The sequence below is a fragment of the Suillus subaureus genome (assembly GCF_016647635.1).
Source record: "Suillus subaureus strain MN1 chromosome Unknown BJ212scaffold_29, whole genome shotgun sequence".
Taxonomy (NCBI): Eukaryota; Fungi; Basidiomycota; class Agaricomycetes; order Boletales; family Suillaceae; genus Suillus; species Suillus subaureus.
In genome coordinates this window covers 506,491-532,066 of record NW_024538585.1, presented here as the reverse complement: position 1 = coordinate 532,066, position 25,576 = coordinate 506,491, and the positions used below count along the sequence as shown (strand labels likewise).

General features: G+C 43.1%; 6 protein-coding genes across 6 annotated transcripts; 4 read left to right on the top strand and 2 right to left on the bottom strand.

The window, feature by feature from the left end:
- Positions 1 to 77: 77 nt before the first annotated feature.
- BJ212DRAFT_1277764 (uncharacterized protein) lies at positions 78 to 1,546 on the top strand (the record flags this gene model as incomplete). The annotated part of the gene is made up of 5 exons (XM_041331383.1): positions 78 to 129; positions 177 to 428; positions 504 to 809; positions 882 to 1,321; positions 1,370 to 1,546. 5 exons carry the CDS (start codon positions 78 to 80, stop codon positions 1,544 to 1,546), a joined length of 1,227 nt encoding a protein of 408 aa, XP_041190113.1.
- An 88-nt stretch (positions 1,547 to 1,634) lies between these two features.
- Positions 1,635 to 2,464, bottom strand: BJ212DRAFT_515419 (putative RPL43B-60S large subunit ribosomal protein). Its single transcript, XM_041343383.1, has 6 exons — positions 2,354 to 2,464; positions 2,254 to 2,298; positions 2,158 to 2,193; positions 2,042 to 2,107; positions 1,896 to 1,993; positions 1,635 to 1,843 (listed from the first exon to the last, which is right to left on the bottom strand). Exons 1-6 carry the CDS (start codon positions 2,354 to 2,356, stop codon positions 1,807 to 1,809), a joined length of 285 nt encoding a protein of 94 aa, XP_041190112.1. The 5' UTR covers positions 2,357 to 2,464; the 3' UTR covers positions 1,635 to 1,806.
- A 314-nt stretch (positions 2,465 to 2,778) lies between these two features.
- BJ212DRAFT_1374961 (transmembrane protein 6/97) lies at positions 2,779 to 3,770 on the bottom strand. The gene is made up of 4 exons (XM_041336425.1): positions 3,614 to 3,770; positions 3,376 to 3,566; positions 3,274 to 3,323; positions 2,779 to 3,215 (listed from the first exon to the last, which is right to left on the bottom strand). Exons 1-4 carry the CDS (start codon positions 3,674 to 3,676, stop codon positions 2,938 to 2,940), a joined length of 582 nt encoding a protein of 193 aa, XP_041190111.1. The 5' UTR covers positions 3,677 to 3,770; the 3' UTR covers positions 2,779 to 2,937.
- Positions 3,771 to 6,092, top strand: BJ212DRAFT_1374953 (WD40-repeat-containing domain protein). Its single transcript, XM_041336424.1, has 8 exons — positions 3,771 to 3,935; positions 3,982 to 4,149; positions 4,199 to 4,282; positions 4,335 to 4,571; positions 4,620 to 5,036; positions 5,084 to 5,300; positions 5,359 to 5,416; positions 5,467 to 6,092. The coding sequence occupies exons 1-8, from the start codon at positions 3,847 to 3,849 to the stop codon at positions 5,784 to 5,786; spliced, it is 1,590 nt and encodes a 529-aa protein (XP_041190110.1). The 5' UTR covers positions 3,771 to 3,846; the 3' UTR covers positions 5,787 to 6,092.
- Positions 6,093 to 14,356: 8,264 nt separating this feature from the next.
- BJ212DRAFT_1483762 (uncharacterized protein) lies at positions 14,357 to 14,618 on the top strand (the record flags this gene model as incomplete). The annotated part of the gene is made up of 2 exons (XM_041340667.1): positions 14,357 to 14,506; positions 14,577 to 14,618. 2 exons carry the CDS (start codon positions 14,357 to 14,359, stop codon positions 14,616 to 14,618), a joined length of 192 nt encoding a protein of 63 aa, XP_041190109.1.
- A 9,206-nt stretch (positions 14,619 to 23,824) lies between these two features.
- Positions 23,825 to 24,574, top strand: BJ212DRAFT_1483759 (uncharacterized protein; the record flags this gene model as incomplete). Its single annotated transcript, XM_041340666.1, has 2 exons — positions 23,825 to 24,054; positions 24,115 to 24,574. The coding sequence occupies 2 exons, from the start codon at positions 23,825 to 23,827 to the stop codon at positions 24,572 to 24,574; spliced, it is 690 nt and encodes a 229-aa protein (XP_041190108.1).
- Positions 24,575 to 25,576: the final 1,002 nt, after the last annotated feature.

The following is a 25,576-nucleotide window of genomic DNA, read 5'->3' as shown; positions in this document are numbered from 1 at the left end:
GTACCTATGTTTGTCATGGTCCAAGTTTGGTTAATCATCATTTGGAGCTGACCAACCCTTCTTCTTCAACACCCACCATGGCCTCGACATCGGACGCAGCGCTCAAGGAAGAAATTGCCCGACTAACAGGTGATATTACTTTTTTATTGGGACATTATTTCTAACAAGCCATGCAGGTGCCATTAATCAACATAAATCGACTCAGCAATCCGTTGGATCCTTCTCAGCCTCAAGGAGCAATGCATATTTTAATCCCAAGTACAGACCGCTAGCATCTTATAGACCCTCCGAATATCAGAAACCAGCAATAAAATTCAACCCCCCGTCCACAAGACCACCCCGTCCACCTCAGGCCTCGTCTACTCGTGATGTTGTTATCGATGGCGTGACTTTTGAATCGTCAACCAGATCTCTCGTGCGCAAAGATTGTGAGTTTGTTTCCTCATCAGTATTTGATTACGGGGTAGTTCCATTTTTTGTAACCGCGTGCTGTTTGATTACAGTGCCAAAGGCTCCATCAGTTCCACCCAAGGCTCCACTTCGGTCAACTCCCCAGCAAGTAGATTTCTCCAGAACAACAACAGGACACTTGATCCCGGCTGGCCGTGCATACAAACCCAAGGCCTCCTCACGGGTTCGTCAGCGTCGCCCAAGAAACCGGAACATGACTCTAGATAACACTCGAGGTTCTCAACAGTCCGTCCACCGATCAAGTCTCTGCTACAGATTGAACCTGATGACATCTACTAGACGCAGAAATAAGCGCATGAAATACCTGGACAAACCCTGCCCCCGCTTCACAACTACGGGTGCGTGGTCAGCCTTTTTTTTCACAGTACCTTTGCTAAAATTATATTTGCCCAACGCTCGTGCTGCAATAGGTGCCTGCAGCCGCGGTCTGACTTGCATGTACCAGCATGATCCTCACAAGATCGCCATCTGCTGGAACTTTTTGCATGGAAACTGCTCCAGTACGGCTGAAACCTGTAACCTCTCACACGACCCGACCCCTGAAAGGACGCCTCTCTGCGTGCATTTTGCCAACAACGGACGATGCACTCGAGAAAATTGTCACTTCCCGCACGTCCGTGTGGGACAGCAACACGGCGTGTGTCGTGACTTCGCAGTACTTGGTTACTGCGCCAAGGGCCTCGACTGCGAGATGCAACATGTCAGAGAGTGCCCAGACTTTGCTGAGAAAGGAAGCTGCTCGACAAAAGGATGCAAGCTTCCACACGTCATTCGTGCCAACCGCAACCGCAAGCCTCCAGCGCCAACAGCCTCACTGACTTCGGATATTGCTGCTGTTACTTCTTCCACTGTCATTCCTGGTTCTGATACTAGTTCTGACAATGTTTTGAGTTCGCAGCATGCCGCGGTCGAGGATGCCCGGCTCGGGGATGAGTATATTTCTCTTATGTTCAATGAAAGTGAGGAAGAAAGTGATGATGATGATGATGACGAAGAGGAGGATAACAGTGGCGAGGAAGAGGGCTTAAGCCCCACCGATGAAGTAGATGGCTCAGACGACGGTCCATTGACCTGATTTCGTTATTATCTCCTCCTGATGTATATATCACTTCAGCACATGTATACAATTTCTTGATTCTTAATGGCAATGTGTGCAGACTATTAAGTTTGCAAGATTGATGAATCATCCATATTCAACGGTCCTCGGAAATGATTTATGGTAAAGCGTTCACACGTATTGAATATACAACGTGCATCATGAGCTCATAGTCATTGGGTCGAGATATATGGAACAGACTAAAGAAGGGCATGGCAAAAGAAACCACGAGATTTTATCTATGCCTCCGTCAACTCTCGCAGACGACGAACGGTGCTAGACAGATAGTCAGACTCGACGCCTAACAATGCGAATAAGGATGACTCACCTCCGTACGGTAGCAGCCGCAGTCGTCGATACTGTCCATGCACCGCCAGCGATCGTCTTTTTGCAAGAGTTGCAATGCCAGATACCAACGGCGGTACGCTTCACGGAGTCCTGTGAGGAAATGAGAATGGTCGCGCACATACGCACATCAGATCTTTCACTGACCTTGCCGCAGAAGGTGCAGGTGTACCGAGCGTGCTGTGTGATTTCCATCTGGATATCACAGGTTAACACATGGCATGATCCTAGAGCAAACAACTCACTTTTTTCACCTGCTTACGCAGGGAAGCACCATAACGCTACAAGGAAGACATCTGAGACAATTGTCCGCCTGCAACAAGATAGGATATTATACGCACAGTACCGTATTTTCCGGTGACACCAACTTTGCGTGTACGTTTGGTCTGTGATGTGGGTCATTATTAGCATAAAAATGTGATTCGGGGTGATAGCACCCACCATATTGAGGAGCGGAGGTCTTGACGAGGGGGAGTACTAGACGGGACTACCAATATCTTGAGTACAAGCGGTGATGGGGCGTGGGAAAATATGAGATAAACTGTATAGACAATAAGCCACACGGCTCGAACGGCACCAAATATTTGGAATTCCATGTACAATGAAGTATTGACTTTCATTGATCATCGATCAGTCATTTGCCACTACAAAATACAAAATGAGATAAAATCGATAGACACAAAAGCGAGTTGGGGGCTGGCGCCGGCGATACCAATGTTACTGATGAATGAATTCGATATCTGTCTCTTGAGCTGCGCGTTTCACTGACTTTGGACCGGTGAAAGCAGAGGAAAACAGCCGCTCACGACTCATGAGCAAATTCTTGGCGGGGAGTCGGGGACCTCTATTGCCTCAAGGACCGCTGTGTCAAGCTCAAATCGAATGGTATTAACCAGCGTAAGATCTCCACTTATTCTACATTCACGCTTCAAATATACCGGACGGTGGACCGAAACAGTGAAATTTGGAAAGACAATGCAAAGGTCCTAGTTCGAAAGAAAATGCTTAACTGCATTAAGATAACATTATGACGACTTCTTGTCAGCAGCGGCATCTATCCCCGTTGTGACCAGTTTGGACAGGCGAGAAGCCATGTCGATCGTCATTATGAAGGGTATCATGAAGAACGGAATGTAGCTTGATAACAACAAGAAGCGTTGAGAAGTTGTCACAGAGAGTACTTTGTCAGTTATGGTCTGCGCACTGGTTGTAGGCGTCGTAATCAAGACAGACAGGCACGGTAAAGTTGTAGTGGTGGTAGATGCGGCGTATATGAGGAGAAGCACGTAGATGGATCGCGAATCTGATTGCTGGTTAGACACATTCATGTTTCAAGCGGATACAACTCAGGGATGTCTCACCTCGCCAAAGGCCTCTTGCTCCGAGCACGAAGACAGGAAGTTGAAAGAGGCTACGTAGATGCAGTTTAGGATGTGGAACAATCTTTAGTGGGACACTCATACGCTTCAACTGCAAGGAAGGTCTTGAACCAAACGAAAGGCTTGCTATCTCCCAACATGCCCAAGACGCTTCCAATCAACGGGTCGTTCGACATCTGGACATACAATTGTGGGAAACCGCGTATGAAATACGGCGTTAACGAAGGAGGATACAGGGCTTGCAGATCAATGAGCAGAGTTGCGGGTATATGGACCTATTTCCGTCAAGTATGTAGGATGTTTAACAGCTCATTTGACGCACCAGGAAAAAGGTGAAGTAGACTAAGTCCAAGGGACGAGAAGTAATCGGAATCGCGGTACGCATGATTCGCAATGATGACGCCTTCAAAACTAGTTGCAGTCTTCAGTCTTCCCTATAGGCCAAATAGAATGGTTGGGTCGGAGGTTGCACGTCGGGCCGTCGGTACTCGGATGTTCCTACTTCAGCTACTAGTAGCACTAGACCGATAATCTTCGAGAGGTTCAACGTTCGGCATGTCTCGATACCCTTACACCCGGTTATTTTGGCAATCAGAGCACTCCACCGTTATCGCAGGACCTCATATACAAGTCCTTGACACTAAGTGGCAGGTTTTTCTTATTTACATTCCGACACTTACTACTTTTCAGCACGGGTGATGTCCTACATTCAACTGCGAAATGTGAAGAAGATCAAATCGCATCAGGACCCATCCGTTGTGCCGCGTTGAGTAATTGCGGAAAGTTCCTCGCAACTTCAGGAGACGATAAGAAGCTCAAGATCTGGCAAGTTGATGATCTAAAACTCCTTAGTTCAAGGTGTGTACTTCTAACGCTCTAACCTTTCGCTGTCCTGAAGGCAGCGCAGAGTGCTGCCGAAGAAACCAACATATATTAATTTTGCGGATAACAAAGACATACTCGTTGCAGACAAGTTTGGTGACATATTCCGGTAGGAATGTTCGACATCAAGCAATATCCCACAGTAACTTGTTGTGCTCTAGTTATCAACTGCACCCAAGCTCAAACGAATCATCCAGTGGGTACACGCGTGACGCTTTATCATCTCATGAAAATCCCTCTGGCGGGGAACTCATTCTAGGTCACGCTTCCCTTTTGACTACGTTTTTGGTAACTGCCGACGGGCAGCACATCGTGACCGCCGATAGGGACGAACATATCAGAATCAGCTGGTACCCACAGGGATACACGATCGAGAGCTACTGCCTCGGTCATCAAAAGTGCGAAGCCTTGTTCTCTTTGAGCTCGGAAACCCTAATATGGATCAGATACGTTTCTGCGATTCATATTCCCTCGTTTTCTCCAGGGACGCTCATCTCTGGTGGTGGAGATTCCATGTTGAAACTATGGGATTGGATGAGCGGGAAACTACTACGTGACATCGATGTTTTTTCTGCCGTTCAACCCTTCATCACGGTAAAGGCTCCTAAAAAGAAAAGGGAATGGAGGGACGAAGACGAGGATATAGAGCCAACTGAAGGAAAAAGAGGACGAAGAAAGAATAAAGGGAAACACGGAGAAAAACGAAGTGCTGACGACGGGGACGTGGAAGAAAGCCAAGATTCTGCAATACCTAAGGGACGACCTGGAGAAGCGTCGACGGAGGATAGCGAGGTTGTGTTTGTGGTGCACAGGGTGGCATCTATCCCCTCGCTAGCGCCAATAATCGTGTTCAGTGTGGTCGGGTGGGTGTTATATGTCACACATTATGCCAGCTAATGATATCGGACAGGGCTACTGCTATCTTCTGGTTTTCAATGGACGACAACTATGAGACTTGTATACGGCACGAGCCATTTTACAAACCTATCATCGACTTTACCCTGGAAGACGATGGGTCTCTTTGGGTTTTACTTGATGCTGATCGATCTTCACAAGGAGGCCCGAGCCGTAAGGGTGAAGGTGATGACTCGAATTTAGTCGAAGTACGACGATGGACAGCAGACAATGTTACCTACTTTTTCTCTTATCAAACCGATCGGCTACTCACAGTGTTATTATTAACAGTTCACGGCAAGCCATCCTCCACCATTGGCTTTGGCACTCAACTCTTGTACCCTACCCGGTAAATTTGCATCATTTCTACTTCAGACTTAATTATGACCAGAATCCTAGCGACTCAAGTTGATCTCAAAGTTCTGGACTTGTACTCTGATCTCTTGGCGCTTCCAAAGCATTTCGAAACTGAGGCTGAGGACAGGACCCAGGACTTGTCTCAGATGGGTATCGACGATGCGGCAACCGCAGATGGTGGATCAAATGATGGGGGTATTACCAAGAGAGAATTAGGGAGGTTAAAGCATAAGCAAGCCCTGCGGCGTTTGCAGGAGGTAGGTCGGGGGGCAAGTCTGGATTTCGAGCCATTGTCAATAGACAGCAAGAGAGTGAAGGGTGGAGGAGGAGACACCCTTGCACTAGGCATAGATGGGACATAAGCTTGAACTCTGCCCCGAGTTCGTATTTCCACCCTACAAGCAATCCATTCACGTTTGGATGTTCATTGATATGTTTGCACACTAAGTTTGCTGTTATGCCTTTCTCCTCTTCTCTCACAAATAGTGTTGAAACTAGAGGCAAGGCCAAACTTCATTGGCAGGGACATTGTTTCTGTTTGATTATCATACTGTTGGATCAAATGATAAGTCACTGTCTGTGTGATTATCATCCATGTGGTTGATGAGGACAGTGATCTCTTCATTGACCCAGTGTGCAGGCAGGGGCTTTATAGGTGTAATGAAAAGGACAGTTTAACTGTTTCTGGGACTAGCAGACCTCCAACTTACATCAGGAAATCTATGCAGTGATGTTGGCCATGTGAGTCTCGAAGTGTTCCTGAAGAGCTGGTGTCCACTGTGGCCATGAAGGAGTGCCTCCAACAGCAGTGGGGGTATCTGGATTGTGGTTCCGAGATTGTGATAAGATTCAGACCTGTTTTGATGAAGGTTGTGATCCTTCACCCAATGTTGGACTATTTGTCTGTTATGGCCCAGGGGGAACAGATAATAGTAATGGTGACTGAGATCATGAGGAGCTACTTGAATCTACACCTGAGCCACCATCAAATAATCTGATGAGTGGGGAAGGAAATGATGGCTGTAGCACATTTGTACTAGTACTACTGATCATGGGTGTGAATGGTTGGGCCAGTGGCACGAGAGATGGATGTCCAAATGAATTCAGTTGATACATGGATGGTTCGAGACCATGGCCAGAGAATGGTGGTGTGTTCAAACTATAAACCTCACAGGAAGGTTTTGGTGTTTTGATCCACTCCTTTTTGATGCACACAGCATGTGCATGTGCATGTACATTTTCTGGTTGCTTATCACAAGAATTGAGGTGGGGGACCATAGTATCAGGTTGTCCATGCATCCATGGACAACTTTGGTCCTTGATGAGACTCTCCAATTGTGACCACACTGGACATTTACACTCAGTATTAACAGAACAGATACTACTGATTAGAACCTTACAATATGCAATAATTTGATCCTGCGTCCACACATCATTTCACAGGTCTTGGTGCTGCTGCTCACAATCCTTCTGCTGCTCATCAATTATCTTGCTGATCTTGCATGCCCCACACATCACTTTTGGTCACTGTTCTTTCTCATTCACATAGGCTGTAGATAGTTTCTTCTCAAAATCTGGGTGAGTATCAAAACATCCCCACCACCAGTCTTTGACCTTTCTGTTGCTCATTCTCAGAAATCAGAGTGGGTGAGACACAAGATGACCACATATTGCAGTGACCTATCTCCATATTATATGAGTGAATGGATGTGCATAATATCCCATATGATATGGGCCAGTGGACCATGGGCCAAAGGTAAAAAATATCCCCGACTATGATGGATGGGCCAGGAGGGATATTATTCCTAATGGAAGCAGGTGGGCCCATGTGGGGGATATGTACAGTAGATGAGTGGGCTGATGGACATGAATATTCTATAGACAGATGGGCTGAGGTAGTTGGATATTATGTAGATGGGTGTACCAATGTAGATGTGTATCAGATAGATGGGTATGCCAAGGGTACTTGTTATCACATACATGTGTGGGCCCAGATGTATATTATATTAGACAGGTGGGCCAAGGGTGACAATATATTATATTAGATGGGTGGGCTGAGGGTGGTATATAATATAGATGAGTGGGCCCAGGTGAATGATAATTGTAACATGACAGAGCTTAGTAGTTGTATATCATCCAAATCAAAGGAGGTAATAATTCAAAGTTGGAGCATGGGAGAGTTCCAGAGGAGTACAGGAAATACTCAGAGGAGTTCCCACTACACAGGAAGTGGAGACCCCAAGGTAATATCTCTACAGGAAACAGGATGGAAGGATAGGAGGTCTGGAGGACAAGATGTCTGGAGGTACAAGGAACAGGATGTCCAGAGGTCTGGAAGGAATAGGGGCTACATCAGATGAAGTCCAATGTAGAAACAAACAGAGGTAGACTACCCTAAGGTAGAGTTGGAGAGACAGGAATTGGACCTAAGTCTGGAAAGAGGTAAGTGCTGGAAAGGCAAGGCTCCAACCTAGGGAATCAATCCCTAGGCCTAATGGATAGGACAGAACTTAGGTGGACCAAAGTCCAGGAAAAGATTGGGCAAGTCTAAGTTGATATTCAGACTAAGGACTCTATGAGAGTTGTACAGGGGTTATATACTAGAGGATATCCAAGAGGATCAGTAAGTAATGGAGTAAGGCTATGTACAAGCATGTGGAAACATATTAGTAAGTGAGACAGAACATAAGTAAATGAACTTGGAGATGAAACTAGTACAAAGATCAATCAGCAAGACAGAAACAGAGGTAACTGAGAACTGGAAGGGGGGATATGCCTAAATGGGGTTACACACAGGATCTTGGACAGAGGGTGGGAATAGTTCTGGAGATCCAGAAGGCAAGGCAGAAACAGGACTGAGATATGTGAATTGGTGGATGTAGTCTGGAATCTGAGAGGAGGTAAAGTCTGGACGTCTTGCTGGATGGAATGTGCATATGGTGGACAGGATAGGGGTGTACAGATCAGGCTAGTAGTGAAGATCCGGAGGTCAGGGGTAAATCCATAGCAGGGCTAATCCTGCTGAGGTGTGGAGCACAGTGGAAGGGGATCTGGGCACAAGTCAGATGTGGGGTCTGGAAATAGGCCTGGAAGGTGTGGGAATATTATGGGATCTAGGTCCAGCATACAGGATATGACAGTGTGCAACATGTGAATTTTTCACTACACAAATCACTGAGTATTGAGTGCTGAGACTCAAAACCTGAAACTTGAGAACCAAAAACCAAAAACCAAATGTATATAACATGAAATTTTTTGATTTCATTACACAATTCACTGAGTGTTGAGTGCTGAAGCCTGAAACCCGAAACACAAAGCCTGAAACTTGAGACTTGACACCTGAAATTTGAGAACCAAAAACCAAACACCAAATCTTGAAGAAATGCATATAACTGTTATATGCCATTCCAGACCCTCAACTCTAAATCCACTTCTCTGGACATCCAGATCCGAGATCTGGATCTCTAATGATCTGATCTATCTTTATCTCCCTTCTGGAATCCAAACTCTATATCAGCGCCCAACCCCATTTAGACTTCCCCTGTCTCTGGACTCTAGTTAACTATGTTTCCCTTCTGATTATTGATCCATTACATACATTTCATTTCCGATATGCATTATTGGTGATCTGTCCTACTTACTAATAGACTTTGCACATGCTTTGTACATAGCCTTTGTGTTTGCTGACTGATTCCTATATGATACCTACAGTATATAAACCTCCTGTAACTCTCAGAAATACTTCAGTTCGAATATCATCTTAGTTCCTGCTCATTCCTGTGTCCTCTAGACTTGAGCCAAGTCTCTTGTCATATTCCAAGTCTTAGGATTGCATCCTAGACTACATCTCCAACTCTACCTTAGGGTAGTCTATCCCCTGTTAGTTTCTAGTCTGGACTTCATCTGGATTAGCCTTATCCACTTGTCCAAGTAACATCCAGACATCCATTATCTGCCCTAGTCAAATCCCAGAAACTTTGGATGACTATTCTAGCCCCCAGAAATTAAGGGCACATGCTCAGGAAAGGGGCACAGTGTACAAGCTGAGGCCAAGCCCTTGTGATCCGACCCCCTTGAGCACACTGACCTTAACAATAACATGAATTTTTTTCATTTCCTTACACAATTCACTGAGTGCTGAGTGCTGAAGCCCAAAACCTGAAGCCTGAAGCCCAAAACCCTGAGACTTGACACCCTAAAATTTGAAAACCAAAAACCAAAAACCAAACACCAAATCTCGAAAAAATGCATATAACATGAATTTTTTTATTTCATTACACAATTCACTGAGTGTCAAGTGCTGAAGCCCAAAACCTGAGACTTGACACCTGAAACTCAAAAACTGAACACTGCAAACTGAATCTCAAAAAAATGTATATAACATGAATTTTTTATTTCATTACACAATTCACCAAGTGTCAGGTGCCAATGCCTGAAACCTGGACATATGTTTTGTAGTACCAGAGACCACTGAAACCTGAAACCCAGTACTACTGACTTCCAAGTGTTGGGACTCAGGACTTGGTAGTCAATATAGGCAAATGATGATGAAATAATGAAAGTTGTGGTCCGAGTCAAGGTGAGTGTCTTGGTAGTCTTTCCTTGTCAATTGGTTATCATTTGACCAAGATATGTATAAGCTAAAGAAATCCAAAACATTGGCAATAATGAAAAAATGACAATCATTGTTATGCTTAACTTCCTTAATGAAGGTTGTAGTCTAAGTCTATGTGAGTGTATTGGTGGTCCTACTGAGTGTTGGTATTCAAGACTTGGGAATCAGTACTCGGTACTCAGTTCTGATGCTCAGCACCTGGGAATCAGTAGTCAGGTACTCCAGCCAACAGTCCTGAGTCCTGAGTACCAACACTTGGTATTCAGTAGTCAGGTTTGGAACTTGGGTTTCGGGTCTTGATAGTGGGTTCTCAGGACTTGGGACTTATATCACTGCCAAGGTGATAATGATGACTACCAAGTGTTGGGACTCAGTACTTGGGATTCAGCAGTTGAGACTTGGTAGTTGATATTGGTAAATCACTCTCCCTCAGGGATAATGAAAACAATGAAAGTTGTGGTCAGAGTCTAGGTGAGTGTATTGGCAGTCTTTTCTTGTCCATCAGGTATCATTTGACCAACATATATGCTAAAGAAATTTGAAACATTGGGGATAATGAAAAAAATGAAAGTTGTAGTCTGAGTCAAGGTGAACATATTGGTAGGTGATATTAGCACTTGGAGCTTGAATACTGACTACCAACTATCAAGTGTTGGGACTCGGTACTTAAATGGATATAGCATGTATCCATAAAAATACAAAAGATGTTCCTATGTGTTTATTTCTAGGTGAATAGACTTTGAAATTATATCCCCATCATCTATTCAGCAATAGAAACAATGTATCAGGAGCTCAGGACCATAGGGTAATCCTTTATTGTATAGTGTACCTCCCCCTCTCCTGGTGGTTCACTCCCTGGGTATTTTCCTGCAGGACCAGACCTCAAGGACAGTAGGGAGTCTATTCCTGAGCATATTTGGAGTAGATATATCATATAGCCAGCCCAGGACACACATGATCCTTCTCCAGGAACAAAGCATAGACAATTGCACTTTTGACATTTTTCATGATTTTCAGTATCTTGCCCTTGCATCCATGATCCAATCTTTTAATATATAATAAGCATAGCTTATATTCTTGCTTCTTATGACCAAGATCAGCTCACAATAGGCTGGAGTTGTGAGCTAGTGTGTATGCTTGCCATTTCCACTGATAAGGGGCCATACCTTCAAGACATTGAATCTTAATAATCAGAATCCTGGAGTATATTTAAAATATATCAAGTATCATAGACATAAATTTACAGACAAATCCACCGAGAATTGAGTGCTGAGGAAGTGGAATAGACAAGAAATTGAGTGTGGGAAACTTCAAAGACCCAAAGCATCGAAAATGGTCAGTTGAGCAGTGGTAGGACTTTAATGCTGGGTCAACTCATATTTTCACTACATCCCTTCCACCCACTCCCTACCCTCAGGGCAGTAGGCAGCATGGGTTCCTTAGGTAGTTTACATTCTATCCTACATATTTGTAATGAAATCTTTGGCCAGAATCATATATAAATGTGACTTTGTGTAAAAAGATGCCTATTGTCACTTTTCACACATATGTCATTTTTGCCTGTCATTACATCAATCCTTCATGGATCTTTCTAAGCTTTTAGGGCTATTATAATGGACATATATGGGAGTTATTCCAGGTCTCTGATCACATCACAGGCTTGTTATGTTGGATATCTTGACATAATGTGCAAGTCTATTGATGTTCATTCTTTTATCTTTACACTCACTCACTGCAATCACAAACATTTACCATAGTCTTCCATCTCTCGCAGATACATATTATGATGAGTCTATTTGTTCTCAGACTGAGTTTTTCATCTCTTGCAGCCTTCTGTCTGTTGCTACTCACATCATGTGATGTAAGGTGCTTCAGGGGGTCAAATAAAGTTGGGAATTGGATTGACTACTGAGTCCTGACACTCAGTAAGCAGTACATCAATATTGATAACTGAGTCTTGACTACTGGGTACCAATGTAACAAACATACAACAAGTCAGAGTGTAATAAAACAGCTCTACTCTATATGGTTCTGCATCTGCCTAGCTGCTTCACCTGCAAAAGCAAGAATGTTTGACCCATGAGGGATCTGTGACTAGATGAGTGTTAGTAGTTATGATATCAATAAACATGAAGCTATATAAAGGTAACCCAAAGGTAGAAATGACAAGTCCAGAGGTAAAAAGTGTCAGCCAGAGTGCAGGAACCTTTGGCTGGAGCAGGAAAGGGAAAGGGTACAGTAAAATGAGGTTTGGAAACTAAGGAAAAGCAAAGGGAATGCAAAGGGACTAGGTATAGACAAGGTATTTGCAAAGGAGAGACTATTGAGGGAGTGATAACACGAGGGGAGACAAAGTCTCTGAAATATGGGTCTGGAAAATGAGTGAAAAGATATATTCCAAAGTACACCAAAGTACCAGGAGTATCTAGTGACCAAGACTCTAGAGAGGTAAGGAGAGGTGGTAAATGGTAAGGTATCCTATGCATCTGCATGGTACTTAACTAAGTATGTAGAAATCTGGAATGCTAGTCGAAATTTGTTAAGGAAGTTAAGTATAACAATGATTGTCATTTTTTCATTATTGCCAATGTTTTGGATTTCTTTAGCTTATATCTTGGTCAAATGATAACCAATTGACAAGGAAAGACTACCAAGACACTCACCTTGACTCGGACCACAACCTTCGTTAAGAAAAGTAAGCATAATAACAACTTTCATTATTTCATCATCATTTGCCTATATTGACTACCAAGTCCTGAGTCCCAACACTCAGAAGTGAGTAGTACCGGGTTTCAGGTTTCGGCACTCGACACTCAGTGAATTGTGTAATGAAATAAAAAAATTCATGTTATATGCATTTTTCAAGATTTGGTTATTGAGTCTTGAGTTTTGGTTTGTAGTTTTTGGTTTTTGAGTTTCAGGTTTCGAGTCTCGAGTTTCAAGCTTCAGGTTTCAGGCCTCAGGACCTCAGGTTTCAGGTTTTGGCACTCAACACTCAGTGATTTGTGTAATGGAATAAATTTTTTACATGTTATATACATTTTTGTGAGATTCAAGTTTTGAGTTTTGAGTTTCAGGTGTTTGGGTTTCAGGTGTTCAGGTTTCAAGACTTGGTGATTTATGGTGAATGAAAAATGGATATGTTGCACACTGGGTTTCGGTTTTTGGGCTTTTGGGCTTTGGTACTCATTGATCAGTGAATGTCAGATGTGGTGTATTCAGGTTTTCAGGCTTTGGTGGTTGATGGTAGGTATATGCACTCATATAGTGGGTATGTACTCCATGTAGTGGAGCTGATCCTGCTGAGGTGTAGGGCAGATAGTGGAGGGAGAACTGGGAATGTGTTGGATATGAGGTGGGGTCTGGACATAGGCTCAGAAGGTGTGAGAATATGATGGTCAGATTGTGGGATATGACAGGAGCTGAGAATGAGAATAGGGACTATTTCAGCTATGGGAGGGAGTTGCAGCATGGTGGGGGAAGATTACTAATGGGTAATGCTAAGAATTGATAAAGAGTGTGTTTATAAGAGTGGTAGAAGTGATTAGAACAACAGGAGGACACATGAAGTACCAGAATTATAGAGATTGTATTGGTCAAATTCAAAGTCAAAAAAGTGTCCCAATGAGTCACCAAATTAAAATGACCATATCTTCACATAATGTCATCGAATTCCCACGCTATGGGGAGCAAAGACAAAGTGAAGAAACAGAGCATTCTGACACCTCCCTATAGCTTAGTCATATTCCCACACCCTGACTCATAATGAAGCAATTACATGAAAACCCACAAACATTGGGACACTTTTTTGAGCCACTGTAAGTACAATGGGTTCAAGAAAGACAAGAAGGAAAACCAAGAAAGAACATAAGTGATGACACAAGGGATGATAAGTGAAATGAAATAGACAAGAACAATCAAGAATGAGAAGTCTAATGGCAGCAGTAAGCAGCATGTGATGAAATACAATGTAAGAGAAAAGAAATGATATAGGGGTGTACAAAGACTGTAACACCTGTCAACATGTTGGCCAGGAGGATTACAAACTAGAACTTGTTTCTGGTTGGAAATATATCCCTAACACTTCTCTGCAGTGGTTGTTCTCTCTCTATTGATGTATGATGTTCAACAACCTTAAGTGTGAACAATGTGTTATGCCTATCAATAAATGTCACTGTCATGAAGACCACATGAACCACTGTCAAAATTACTGGTCAACTCCTCATGATGATTCCCACTCAGGACTTTCCTGATTGTGAAATTTTGTTTCTGTGGAATGAAGGATATGTAACTTTTTTCTGAGTGATTCAAGGTACCATGTCTGTGATGGAGTGCATTATCATTGTCACTGTTCCTGGTTTACTTGTAGAACCAATCAACCCTGATCCCACTATCATTCACTTACAAGGCAATATCAACACAGATGACTTCTCTCAAGTCAATGGCAGCCAGAGCACTTGGCAGATTGTGTGAGATGCTTTTCAAGCTGCATGCAATCTTCTTTGGGCCAAGGCCACCAGTATAAATGCCATTCCAGACTCCTAACTCTAAATCTGGTTCTCTAGTTCTTTGGATCTGAGATCTGGATCTCTGATGATTTGATCTATCTTAATTTCACTTCTGGAACCCAAACCTTATATCAGTGTCCAACCCCATTTAGACTTCCCTTGTCTCTGGGACTCCAGTTAACTATGTTTCTTTCCTAATTACTGATCTGTTACATGTTTCATTTCTGTTATTTATTATTAGTGACCCATCCTCCTTACTAATAGACTTTGCATATGCTTTGTATGTAGCCTTGTGTTCTGCTGACTGATCCCTACATGATACCTACAGTATATAAGCCTCCTGTAACTCTTGGAAATACTTCAGTTTGAATATCATCTTAGTTCCTGCTCATTCCTGTGTCATCTGGACTTGAGCTAAGTCTCTTGTCATATCTGAGTCTTAGGATTATATCCTAGACTGTATCTCTGGCTCTACCTTAGGATAGTCTATCCTCTGTCAGTTTCTAGTTTGGACTTCATCCAGATTAGCCTTATCTACTTGTCCAGTCAATATCTGGATGTCCACCAGATTTATCTCACATTTTAGATCTGGACATCCAACATCCACCCTTGTCAAATCTGGAAACTCCTGATAACTCTCCTAGCCCTTGGAAATTAAGGGCATATACTTGGGAATGGGGCACAGCATATGAGCTGAGGCCAATCCCTTCTAATCCAACCCCCCTTGAGCATGTGACCTTAATAATGTCTTACTCAATTCTATTGCAGTTGTTGTCCCATCAGATTCCAAGGTGTTCCTATATCAATTCACAGATGGTATGCCTCAGATAGTTTTTTTCTCATTGTCTATATTTACTGATTTTCTTCTAAGTACATTAGCTGTTGTCTCCATTTAAGCAACAAACCAACTTACTGCTTCTAGAGAAGAACACATCACGACTTGTCTGGGGCCTTCATATTTTGCAAGCATTGTATCACACACCCAAAGCTAATATGAAAGACTCAGTAAGCATATTTTATTAATTTGATATACTACATTCTAATGACAGACTACAACAGGTTGGTACCATTCTTCCATGTAGGTTTTCTGGCCAATCAGGTTGGCCTGAGTGCACTCTCAAGGTCAAAGTTACAGCCAGTAGTCCTCTTAGCTGGGAGATGAAGTATGTGTACAAGCACACATTTTGATATGGCTTTGCAGACATGGGCTCAGCAAATACACTGTCTTGCAATGTCCCTGTCAATTGCTGCCTCTGCTATCCTATACTTGTTTCTGAGCTTGGAAAGTCCAAATGGAGAGTGTACAACAGTTATGTTGAAAGTGTCTGGTATTACAAGATAGTAGAGCATATCCTGGCTGAACATGAGGAGTATGCAGTTCCCAGACATAGAGATTGGTATGTCATATCCTGTATGCTGGACCTAGATCACATAATATTCCCACATCTTCCGAGCCTATGTCTGGACCCTACCTCTGACTCATTCCCAGATTCCCTTCTGCTATATGCTCTACACCTCAGCAGGATTAGCTCCACTATGAAATTACCTCTGAGCTCCAGACCTCTGGATCCTCACTACTAGCCTGATCCATACACCCCTATCCTGTCCACCCTATGCATATTCCATCCAGCAAGATATCCAGACTTTACCTTCTCTTGGATTCCAGACTACATCCATCATCTCACATATCTCAGTCCTGTTTCCACCTTGCCTTCTGGATCTCCGGACCTCCAGATATTAATTGTACTATCTCCAGACCTATTCCTACCCTCTGTCTGAGATCCTGCACCTATCCCCATTTAGGCATCTCTGCCTTTCTGGTTCTTAGGTTATCTCTGTTTCCATCTTGCTGATTGATCCTTGTACTAGTTTCATCTCTAAGTTCATTTACTTATGTTCAATCTCACTTACTAATGTGTTTTCACATGCTCGTACATAGCCTTACTCCTTTGCTTACTGATTCTCTTGGATAGCCTCTAGTATATAACCCCTATACAACTCCAGTAGAGTCCTTAGTCTGAATATCAATCTTAGACTTGCCCAATCTTCTTCTGGACTTCAGTCCATCTGAGTCTTGTCCTTTTCCATAAGGCCTAGGGATGGATTCCCTAGGCTGAAATTCTGGACCTTTGGATTTGTCCCCTATGTCTCTGTCCCAAGTCTAAGGATTGCTTCCCTAGGCTGGAGTCTTGCCTTTCCAGTACTTACCCTCTCTCTGGACTTTGGTCCACTTCCTGTCTCTCCAACCCTACCTATGGGTAGTCTACCTCTGTTTGCTTCTACATCAGACTTCATCCAATGTAGCCCCTATTCCTTCTGGACATCCTGTCCTCTGGACCTCTGGACCTCTGGACCTCCTATCCTTTCATCCTGTTTCCTCTAGAGGTGTTACCCTGGGGTCTCTTCCCTTCCAGTGCAGTGAGAACTCCTCCAAGTATTTTCTGTACTCCTCTGGATGTTTCCTGTGCTTCTCCAGAAGTCCTCCTGCACTCTACCAGAGTAGCCAGCCTCCAGAAGTCCTTTGGACTTCATCTGAAATGGAGGGCACATACTTGGGTAAGGGGCACAGCATACAAGCTGAGGCCAAGCCCCTCTGAGTCAGTCTCTCTCTCCCTTGAGCATGGTTCTTAACATGGTACCACCTTGCCAGAGGGTGTATGGTTGATGATAAAACTCAGGTATTCTATGAGAGTATTTCTAAGTGTCACCTCCTCCAGCCATGATGACCACACATGACAAAGAAATTTAGCCTGTAGCTTTGGGCTCTCAAAAACTCAAGCATTCTGGAACACAGACCAGTACATCTCACCTCTCAAAGAAAGCTTGCACAGCTTCTAGCAAGCTTCAAGTCAGTTTTTTTAGCAGTTGCTTGATATTTTCCTTTGCACTTTCCTATTCCTTGTTGTATCACTCATGTTCAGATTACTCATGCTTTCTATGTATTTTCTGAAGTGCCCATTCATGTATTTGTAGCTTACTCATACTCATTTGCTCCTCCCTTGCATCAATACTAGGACTTTGTTTGCATTGAGATTGTGTAACTAAGCTACCTAATATGGTCTAACTGCAGTGATCATCATACTGTGACAGTAAGAGGGGGAGGGGCTCTGAAGTATATCTAATATTCTAGTTTTATACACCTCTTGGCAGTGGAGATCCAGAAGTCTGGAGCTCAGGAATAATTCTATAGTGGAGTTGATCCTGCTAAGGTGTGGAGCACACAGTGGAGGGGGATCTAGGAGTGAGTTGGAGATAGAGTCTAGACATAGGCATGAAAGGCATGGACACCATAAAATATAGGTCTGGAATACAGGATATGACATATGTGATGAGTTATTCACTGGGTTAAGAGCACTAGGGACATAGTAGTGTAAGGACAATGCAGGAAGTAGGTTGAGTGGTAGCATGAATCTATCTGAATATGGTGTTGGTGGGGTGATTGTGACTGCATCCCTTCCATCATTCTTCCACAACCCCTCTGTTATCTTTGTAAATCATGAAGCAAGAAATTGGGATGGACTGTGTTGCTTGGATAATACTGAGGACCAGGAACTTGAATCCAATTGCTTTGGCCTATCTAATATCTCACCTGTCATTTTCCATCCTGGAATGAGATGCCAGGCTTGCTATCACCTATTGATCCAAATTGCAATGCCCATGCCTGAGCTAGCATCCAAGGTGTTAGGATCTATAACCATGCAGAGACCTGGGATGGGTCTGCTAATGGTGGATTTGCAAAGAGATGTGGACCATAAGCTGAGGTCAGTAGTGCAGATTTTGAGTGGGATATATGGTATAAGAGGACAGTTACCAAAAATGGACAGCATGGTTTCCAGTTCAGTGATGTAGGCTCTACCTGCTAGGATGATAAGCAAGGCATGTAATAGCTTTCCATAGAGTTTTTAGACTCCAAAGAGAACATAGCAGGGTTAAGATTTCCATGCCCAGATGACATCCAAGTACTTCTTCTGCTTGCTTTCTGGAATTTTGATTATGTATTTATTGAGGTTCCACATGAATTCTGTGAACAGTGGGTCATGACAAAACTGGATATCTTTAGATACTTCCCAGGAGTTACCTGTCTAGATAGAAATCATGCTAATGTCATCCATACAGCATGAGAATTTAGCATTTCCCATCAAGTGAGGGGACCTTTGAGGGAGATTGAGAATAAAAAATGAATAGTCCTTGTTGAATTCTTCTGGCTAGTCATTAGGTAGGGTAGAGCTATGATACCACTTCTAACTACCATTAACACACATACCTCCATGGTTATATATACTTTGAGCCCAGATTTTACACTGCTCATTATACCTTTGTAGGTATTCCAAGAGGATGTGAAAGAAGAAATGATTATCAACTCACTTTGACAAGGGTCTAATTCCCTCACTACAGACTATATCAGCTCTAGCATTAGTGAGTCCTCCATAGGATCCAGCTGCTGGAGAGCAGCTAAAACAGAAGCTCATGTCAATGGTGAAGTGGTCTTTGTTCATATGGACAATGAGCCCCACATATTGGGACAGGTGGAGGGGAATGGTCCTGTATGCCTCTTCCACATCCTGGGTTGCTCCTTGGGAGCTTAGAGTTAAGTGCCATACAAGTAAGTAAATAGTCAAAAATATACTGTAAGTGCAAGGATATAGGTTTGAGTCAATGGAGGAATTAATTGAGGTGATAGGGAAAATGAGAGATGATGAACTTTGAGATAGATTCTGAATGAGATAGAACTTGCCAGGTTTGCCTGGCTTAGGAATAATAAACAGTATAACTGTTTAGAATGGTCTGATAAGTGTTTTCACCTTAGCCTGTGAGAGGAGGCCCAGGTATCTTCTGGAGTTGAATTCTTGTTTCAGGATTGATACTGTCATATCCCATATTCTGGATCTGTATTCTATAATATTCCTATGCCTTCTGTGCCTATGTCCAGACCCCATCTCCAACTCATTCCTAGATCCCCTTCCACTGTGTGCTTCACATCTTAGCAGGATCAGCTCCACTATGGAATTACTCCTAAGCTCTGGACCTCCAGATCTTCACTACTAGCCTAATCTGCACACCCCTATCCTATCTACCCTATGCACATTCTGTCCAGCAAGACATCCAGACTTTACCTCCTCTCAGATTCTAAATTACATCCATCTCCTCACCATATTCCAATCCTGTTTCCACCTTGCCTTCTGGATTTCCAGATCTCTGGACCTTTGAATATTAGCTGTAACTATCTCCGGATCTATTCCTACCTTCCATCTGAGATCCTGTGCCTATCCCCATTTAGACATCTCCACCATTCTGGTTCTTGGTTATCTCTGTTTCTGTCTTGCTGTCATTTTCAAGTTCGTTTACTAATGTTTTATCTTACTTACTAATGACTTTTCATATGCTTGTACATAGCCTTGCTCCTTTGCTTACTGATCCTCTCGGATATCCTCTAGTATATAACCCATGTAGTGCTCAAGGGGGTCGGATCACAAGGGCTTGGCCTCAGCTCGTATGCTGTGCCCCTTTCCTGAGTATGTGCCCTTAATTTCCGGGGGCTAGAACAGTTGTCTGGAGTTTCTGGGATTTGACTAGGGCAGATAATGGACGTCCAGATATTACCTGGGCAAGTGGGTAAGACTAATCCGGATGAGGTCCAGACTAGAAACTATCAGAGGATGGACTACCCCTAAGGTGGAGTTGGAAATGTAGTCTAGGATGCAATCCTAAGACTCGGAATATGACAAGAGACTTATCCTGAGTCTGGAGGACACAGGAATGAGCAGGAACTAAGATGATATTTGAACTGGAGTATTTCCGAGAGTTACAGGAGGTTTATATACTGTAGGTATCATATAGGAATCAGTCAGCAAACATAAAGGCTATGTATGAAGCATATGCAGAGTCTATTAGTAAGTAGGACGGATCACAAATAATGAACACCAGAAATGAAATATATGTAACAGATCAATAATCAAAAGGGAAACATGGTTAACCAGAGTCCAGAGACAGGGGCAGTCTAAATGGGGTTGGGTGCTGATATAGGGTTTGGATTCCGGAAGGGAGATAAAGATAGATCAGATCATTTGAGATCCGGATCTCAGATCCGGATATCTGGAGAAGCGGATTTAGAGTTGAGAGTCCAGAATGGCATATGACACATCTGAGTTCTGTCCTTTTCCATAAGGCCTAGGGATAGGTAGTCCATCTCTGTTTGTTTCTATATTGGACTTCATCTGATGTAGCTCCTATTCCTTCTGTATCTCTAGACATCCTGTCCTCTGTACCTCTGTACCTCCATCCTTCTGTACCTTTTGATCTCTCCTTCTATCCTATCCTGCTTTGGACTTTGTCCCCTGCAGTCTCTCCTCCATTCTATTTCCTCTAGAGCCATTGCCTAGGGTTCTTTTCACTTCCTATGCATTGGAAACTCCTATGAATATTTCCTGTATTCCTCTGGAACTCTTGTATGTAAAGAAATGAAAGAAAAACATGGATAAAATAAGGTTGGATAAATCATAAGACAAAACACAGCTGATATTGAGTACTACATAAGAGGAGCCATTCATGCATGTTCTGAGTCTTCAATTCACCATTATCAGTGTGATAGGTTCCAACTTTGGAACCAGCTTCAACTTTGCAGGTGAGAGCCCATGCTTGTAGAATAGGGAATGTGTCAGACTGTTAAGGTTGTACTCAAGGGCTAATGGATCCTAAGCTTGTGTGCTGTGCCCCTTACCCAAGTATTACCCCTTATTTCAGGAGGACAAGAATAATGCATCCAGAGGGTTGGACAAGTAGTGTAGTGGATCTGGATGACTTCCAGATGTAGGATAAGTATTGTAAGACTAATCCAGACACAGACTAGAAACTATCAGTAATGGACTGTTGTAGACAGAGGCAGATGCAGGTAGACTATAGGAATCAATCCTAAGTCTTGGAGGGTGATGAGAGTAGAGGTACTCAGGTCTGGAGGACAGGAATAAGCAGAACTAAGACAATATTTGAACTGAGGTGCTACAAAGATTTACAGGAGGTTATATACTGTAGGTATCTAATGGAATGATCAATCAGCAGGGTCCAAGGCTATGTATGAAGCATATGGATAGTCTATTGGTACAGTGGCTCGAAAAACTGTCCACATGTTTTGACATTTTTCACTATCTATGATATTGTGTGAGAACTCACAAATGCCTCAAGGACATGCTTATAGCACATTGTAGTATGGCTTCAGGGCTTTCATTTGAGCCCTACACCGTGGGAATTGGTGGAGATATGGTGGAGATACAAGGCTTACAAAATCATGACTCATGCGGACAGTTTTTTGAGCACATATCAAAACTATATAAATCATCATTTATGACACCATAACAATCATGCCACCATTAAATAAATTATAAAGTGGTGTCATTATGTCATTTTAAAACCATATCTAACTATACAAACCAAAAATTTCCATATGTCATGGTTATATTCACCATGAAAGCCACCCCCCCTGCTCAAAGGGATAATATCCTCTCTCTTTCCTATTCTGGCCTCTCTGCTTGTCAAATTTCCTCTAGAACTGGAGTATCCAAGTCCACTGTGGCCAAGTTCATCAAAGAAAGTCACACAGACAAGGAAAACTTCTGTGAAGGGCATCCATCCAAGCTCACCTCTACTGATAGGAGGGCTATTATTCAACATATCACTACAGGAAAGGCTGATAATGCTGTCCAGGTCACCTATTACATCAATTCCACCATCACATTCCCTGTCTCTTCACACACTGTGAGAAACATTCTCAAGACAGCTTATCTCAGGTCAGTAACAAGGAAGAAAGGCTTTCCTCTCTATCACACATAAACAGAGATGACTAACCTTTGCCTTAGCCCATCAGAATTGGATTACATGGACTGGAAGCATGTTATATAATCATATAAGACCACAATAAATAGGATTGGGTCAGATGGCAAGGTATATATGTGAAAAAAGAAGGGTGCTAGTCCTCTCTGCATATGTGTGATAGAGAGGAGAGCCTTTTCTTCCTTGTTACTGACCTGAGATAAGCTGTCTTGAGAATGTTTCTCACAGTGTGTGAAGAGACAGGGAATGTGATGGTGGAATTGATGTAATAGGTGACCTGGACAGCATTATCAGCCTTTCCTGTAGTGATATGTTGAATAATAGCCCTCCTATCAGTAGAGGTGAGCTTGGATGGATGCCCTTCACAGAAGTTTTCCTTGTCTGTGTGACTTTCTTTGATGAACTTGGCCACAGTGGACTTGGATACTCCAGTTCTAGAGGAAATTTGACAAGCAGAGAGGCCAGAATAGGAAAGAGAGAGGATATTATCCCTTTGAGCAGGGGGGGTGGCTTTCATGGTGAATATAACCATGACATATGGAAATTTTTGGTTTGTATAGTTGGATATGGTTTTAAAATGACATAATGACACCACTTTATAATTTATTTAATGGTGGCATGATTGTTATGGTGTCATAAATGATGATTTATATAGTTTTGATATGTGCTCAAAAAACTGTCCGCATGAGTCATGATTTTGTAAGCCTTGTATCTCCACCATATCTCCACCAATTCCCACGGTGTAGGGCTCAAATGAAAGCCCTGAAGCCATACTACAATGTGCTATAAGCATGTCCTTGAGGCATTTGTGAGTTCTCACACAATATCATAGATAGTGAAAAATGTCAAAACATGTGGACAGTTTTTCGAGCCACTGTAAGTAGGAAAGGATTGCTAGTAATGAAATGGAAATGAAACATAGGTAACAGATCAGTGAGCAGGGCAGATATACAGATAAACGAAGTACCAGAGTCAGGGAGTTACTGAAAGGAGACGAGTGCTGGTTGTGGATTTGGATGAGTTGTGGACCAGACTGGATGAGTGTATATTCTGAGCAGATCATGAGCCTGCGAATATTGACACATGTGAAAAGGGCCTTTGTAAGCACCCATGTGGAGATCATCATTCTTGTGCTTCTTGATGAGAATGGAGAGGCCTGTGCACAAGCACTCATATAGCTATCACACTCCAAAGATTTGCATTCTGATTCTTTCTCTCTCCCTCTTCATACTCCCCTCCGTATGATATCTTACATTTTAGACCAATTTTATCCTCTTACACGCAGATCATGACCTCTACTGTAGCCACTTCTCTCGCTCCAGGTAATGCTTCAGCCAGTTCTTCCTCAGCTCCATTAGGAAGTGGGGCACCCTTGGCTATTCCCATGTCTTCAGGCACACAATTGATGCATGATCAAGTTGTGGCTGAGAATGCTCGCTGAGTAGCAAGCAACATGGCTTTGCAACTGCTTAGAGATGCAGGTAATACAAATGTTACCCTGGACAAGCCACTTCTCCCTGTCCCCCTTGCCCCAACTACAGCAACCAGCCTGCAACAGTGGATATCAGCTTTCGTCAACCTATCCCCCAATTCACAGGCTCAAGGAGCTGCTGTACTTGGAGGTATCACTGGTGCTACCCCTTCCAGTGCGAGACCAGTTGTTTCTTCCATCTCTAAAGTGCTGTTTGACAGCTGAAAGGAAGTCACATCCTCCAGTGGGCTCAACTCTACCTACAATTTCAGCATTCATCATTTTATCCAAGATCTTGCTGACACTGGTGAATACTGTCCTCTGATGCTTTTCTCCAATAAGAACACAGAGTGTTTGCACTGTGAGGGACACTCCCTCAAACACACTAAGGTGCACATCAAAGGTGTCTCCCATCACCTCTTAGACCTCTCGCAATTTGAAAATGAGCGCGAATTGGATCCACTCACCTGGCAAGAAGCCTTCCAATATTATCTCACCTGGATAGCTGCTGTCAATGACGCACAAGCCATCAAGCATTGGACATCTCACTTCACCACCTTAGCCAAGGATGAAGCCATCCAAAAGAATTTTCAGGCTATCCTTGAATTTGACATTGAGACCAGGCAGAATTATGTTTTACGCCCTCATGTGCATGATGAAACTGAATGGAGTCATCGCCTGCAAAAGAAAAAATATGCTATGCTGCAGGATGAACTTTTTTGTTATTCTTAACAACTTCACTCCTCCTTTCCTGACTGTTCTTCTGCGGCTGCTTCTTCCTCTCATTTTGAGCCTTATGACAACTCTGTCAAATGTGCACCTAGGAAGCATGAAGGCAAGCAGTCTTCCTTTCAAGACCCCAAATCTGTCAAGGCCACAGATCCCATGTGCATCATCTGTAGCCATACCGGCCACCGCTTCTCTGTGTGCACTGAAGAGACTTTGTCGAAAGGAACACAAACTTTTGCTAAGTACTCAGATGGAAACCTGTGCAGACACTCTAACAACTCTTAGCTCTGCATTGGATTCAATCTCAACAATCCACAATGTCAATACAAACGAGATCACTCCAATCAGCATCTTTGTTCCTTCTGTGGGCGCACTGAGCACAGCACTCTCTCATGATCATGTCTTTGATCCTGACAAGGATTTCTTCTTGGTGCATGTTCCTGATCTTGAACCATCTTGCCCACCCTCACCCAGATACATATACTTTGATAACCTTCAAAAAACTTCATTGCCATATGATCTTGATGCCAACTACTCTCTAATCCAAGCACCTTACTCTCCTGATGGCTTCGATCATCTTCTTAAAGCCACCAATCTTACTCTACAATTCCCTGAACTTACCTGGAAGTTACGCCATGGTTTTCCCATTGGAAACATGGCTCCCCTCACCTCCACATATACACCGCTCAATCTACCTGGTGCTGATATATACTGGGAAGTCTGCAATGAGTACATCACAGATGAACTGTCTAAGGAATGATTCTTGGGCCCATATACTCATCAACAGCTCTATGCCAAGATTGGCCATTTTCGATCCTCTCCCTTACAAGTTGTAGTCAAAAAGGGTATCAATGGTGCCCCGGACAAACATTGAGTCTGTCATCACTTATCTTATCATGGCTCAACAAGCACATCCATCAATGACAAGATCAATGCAAGTCTATATGCCACAGAGTGGGGCACAGTGGCTGAATTTGCCAAGATTGTGCATACATCCTCTCACTG

What these genes read in the sequence shown, in the direction of transcription:
- BJ212DRAFT_1374953 (XM_041336424.1), top strand. Translation starts at nt 3,847, where the DNA reads ATGTCTCGATACCCTTACACCCGGTTATTTTGGCAATCAGAGCACTCC. An exon ending in CTAAAACTCCTTAGTTCAAG is followed by an intron (nt 4,150 to 4,198) that starts GTGTGTACTTCT and finishes AAGGCAGCGCAG; the next exon opens with AGTGCTGCCGAAGAAACCAA. An exon ending in AAGTTTGGTGACATATTCCG is followed by an intron (nt 4,283 to 4,334) that starts GTAGGAATGTTC and finishes GTTGTGCTCTAG; the next exon opens with TTATCAACTGCACCCAAGCT.
- BJ212DRAFT_515419 (XM_041343383.1), bottom strand. An exon ending in AGGTCAGTGAAAGATCTGAT is followed by an intron (nt 1,994 to 2,041) that starts GTGCGTATGTGC and finishes GACTCCGTGAAG; the next exon opens with CGTACCGCCGTTGGTATCTG. An exon ending in GCGGCTGCTACCGTACGGAG is followed by an intron (nt 1,844 to 1,895) that starts GTGAGTCATCCT and finishes CTATCTGTCTAG; the next exon opens with CACCGTTCGTCGTCTGCGAG.
- BJ212DRAFT_1374961 (XM_041336425.1), bottom strand. Translation starts at nt 3,676, where the DNA reads ATGCGTACCGCGATTCCGATTACTTCTCGTCCCTTGGACTTAGTCTAC. An exon ending in ACCTTCCTTGCAGTTGAAGC is followed by an intron (nt 3,324 to 3,375) that starts GTATGAGTGTCC and finishes GCATCTACGTAG; the next exon opens with CCTCTTTCAACTTCCTGTCT. An exon ending in AGCAAGAGGCCTTTGGCGAG is followed by an intron (nt 3,216 to 3,273) that starts GTGAGACATCCC and finishes ACCAGCAATCAG; the next exon opens with ATTCGCGATCCATCTACGTG.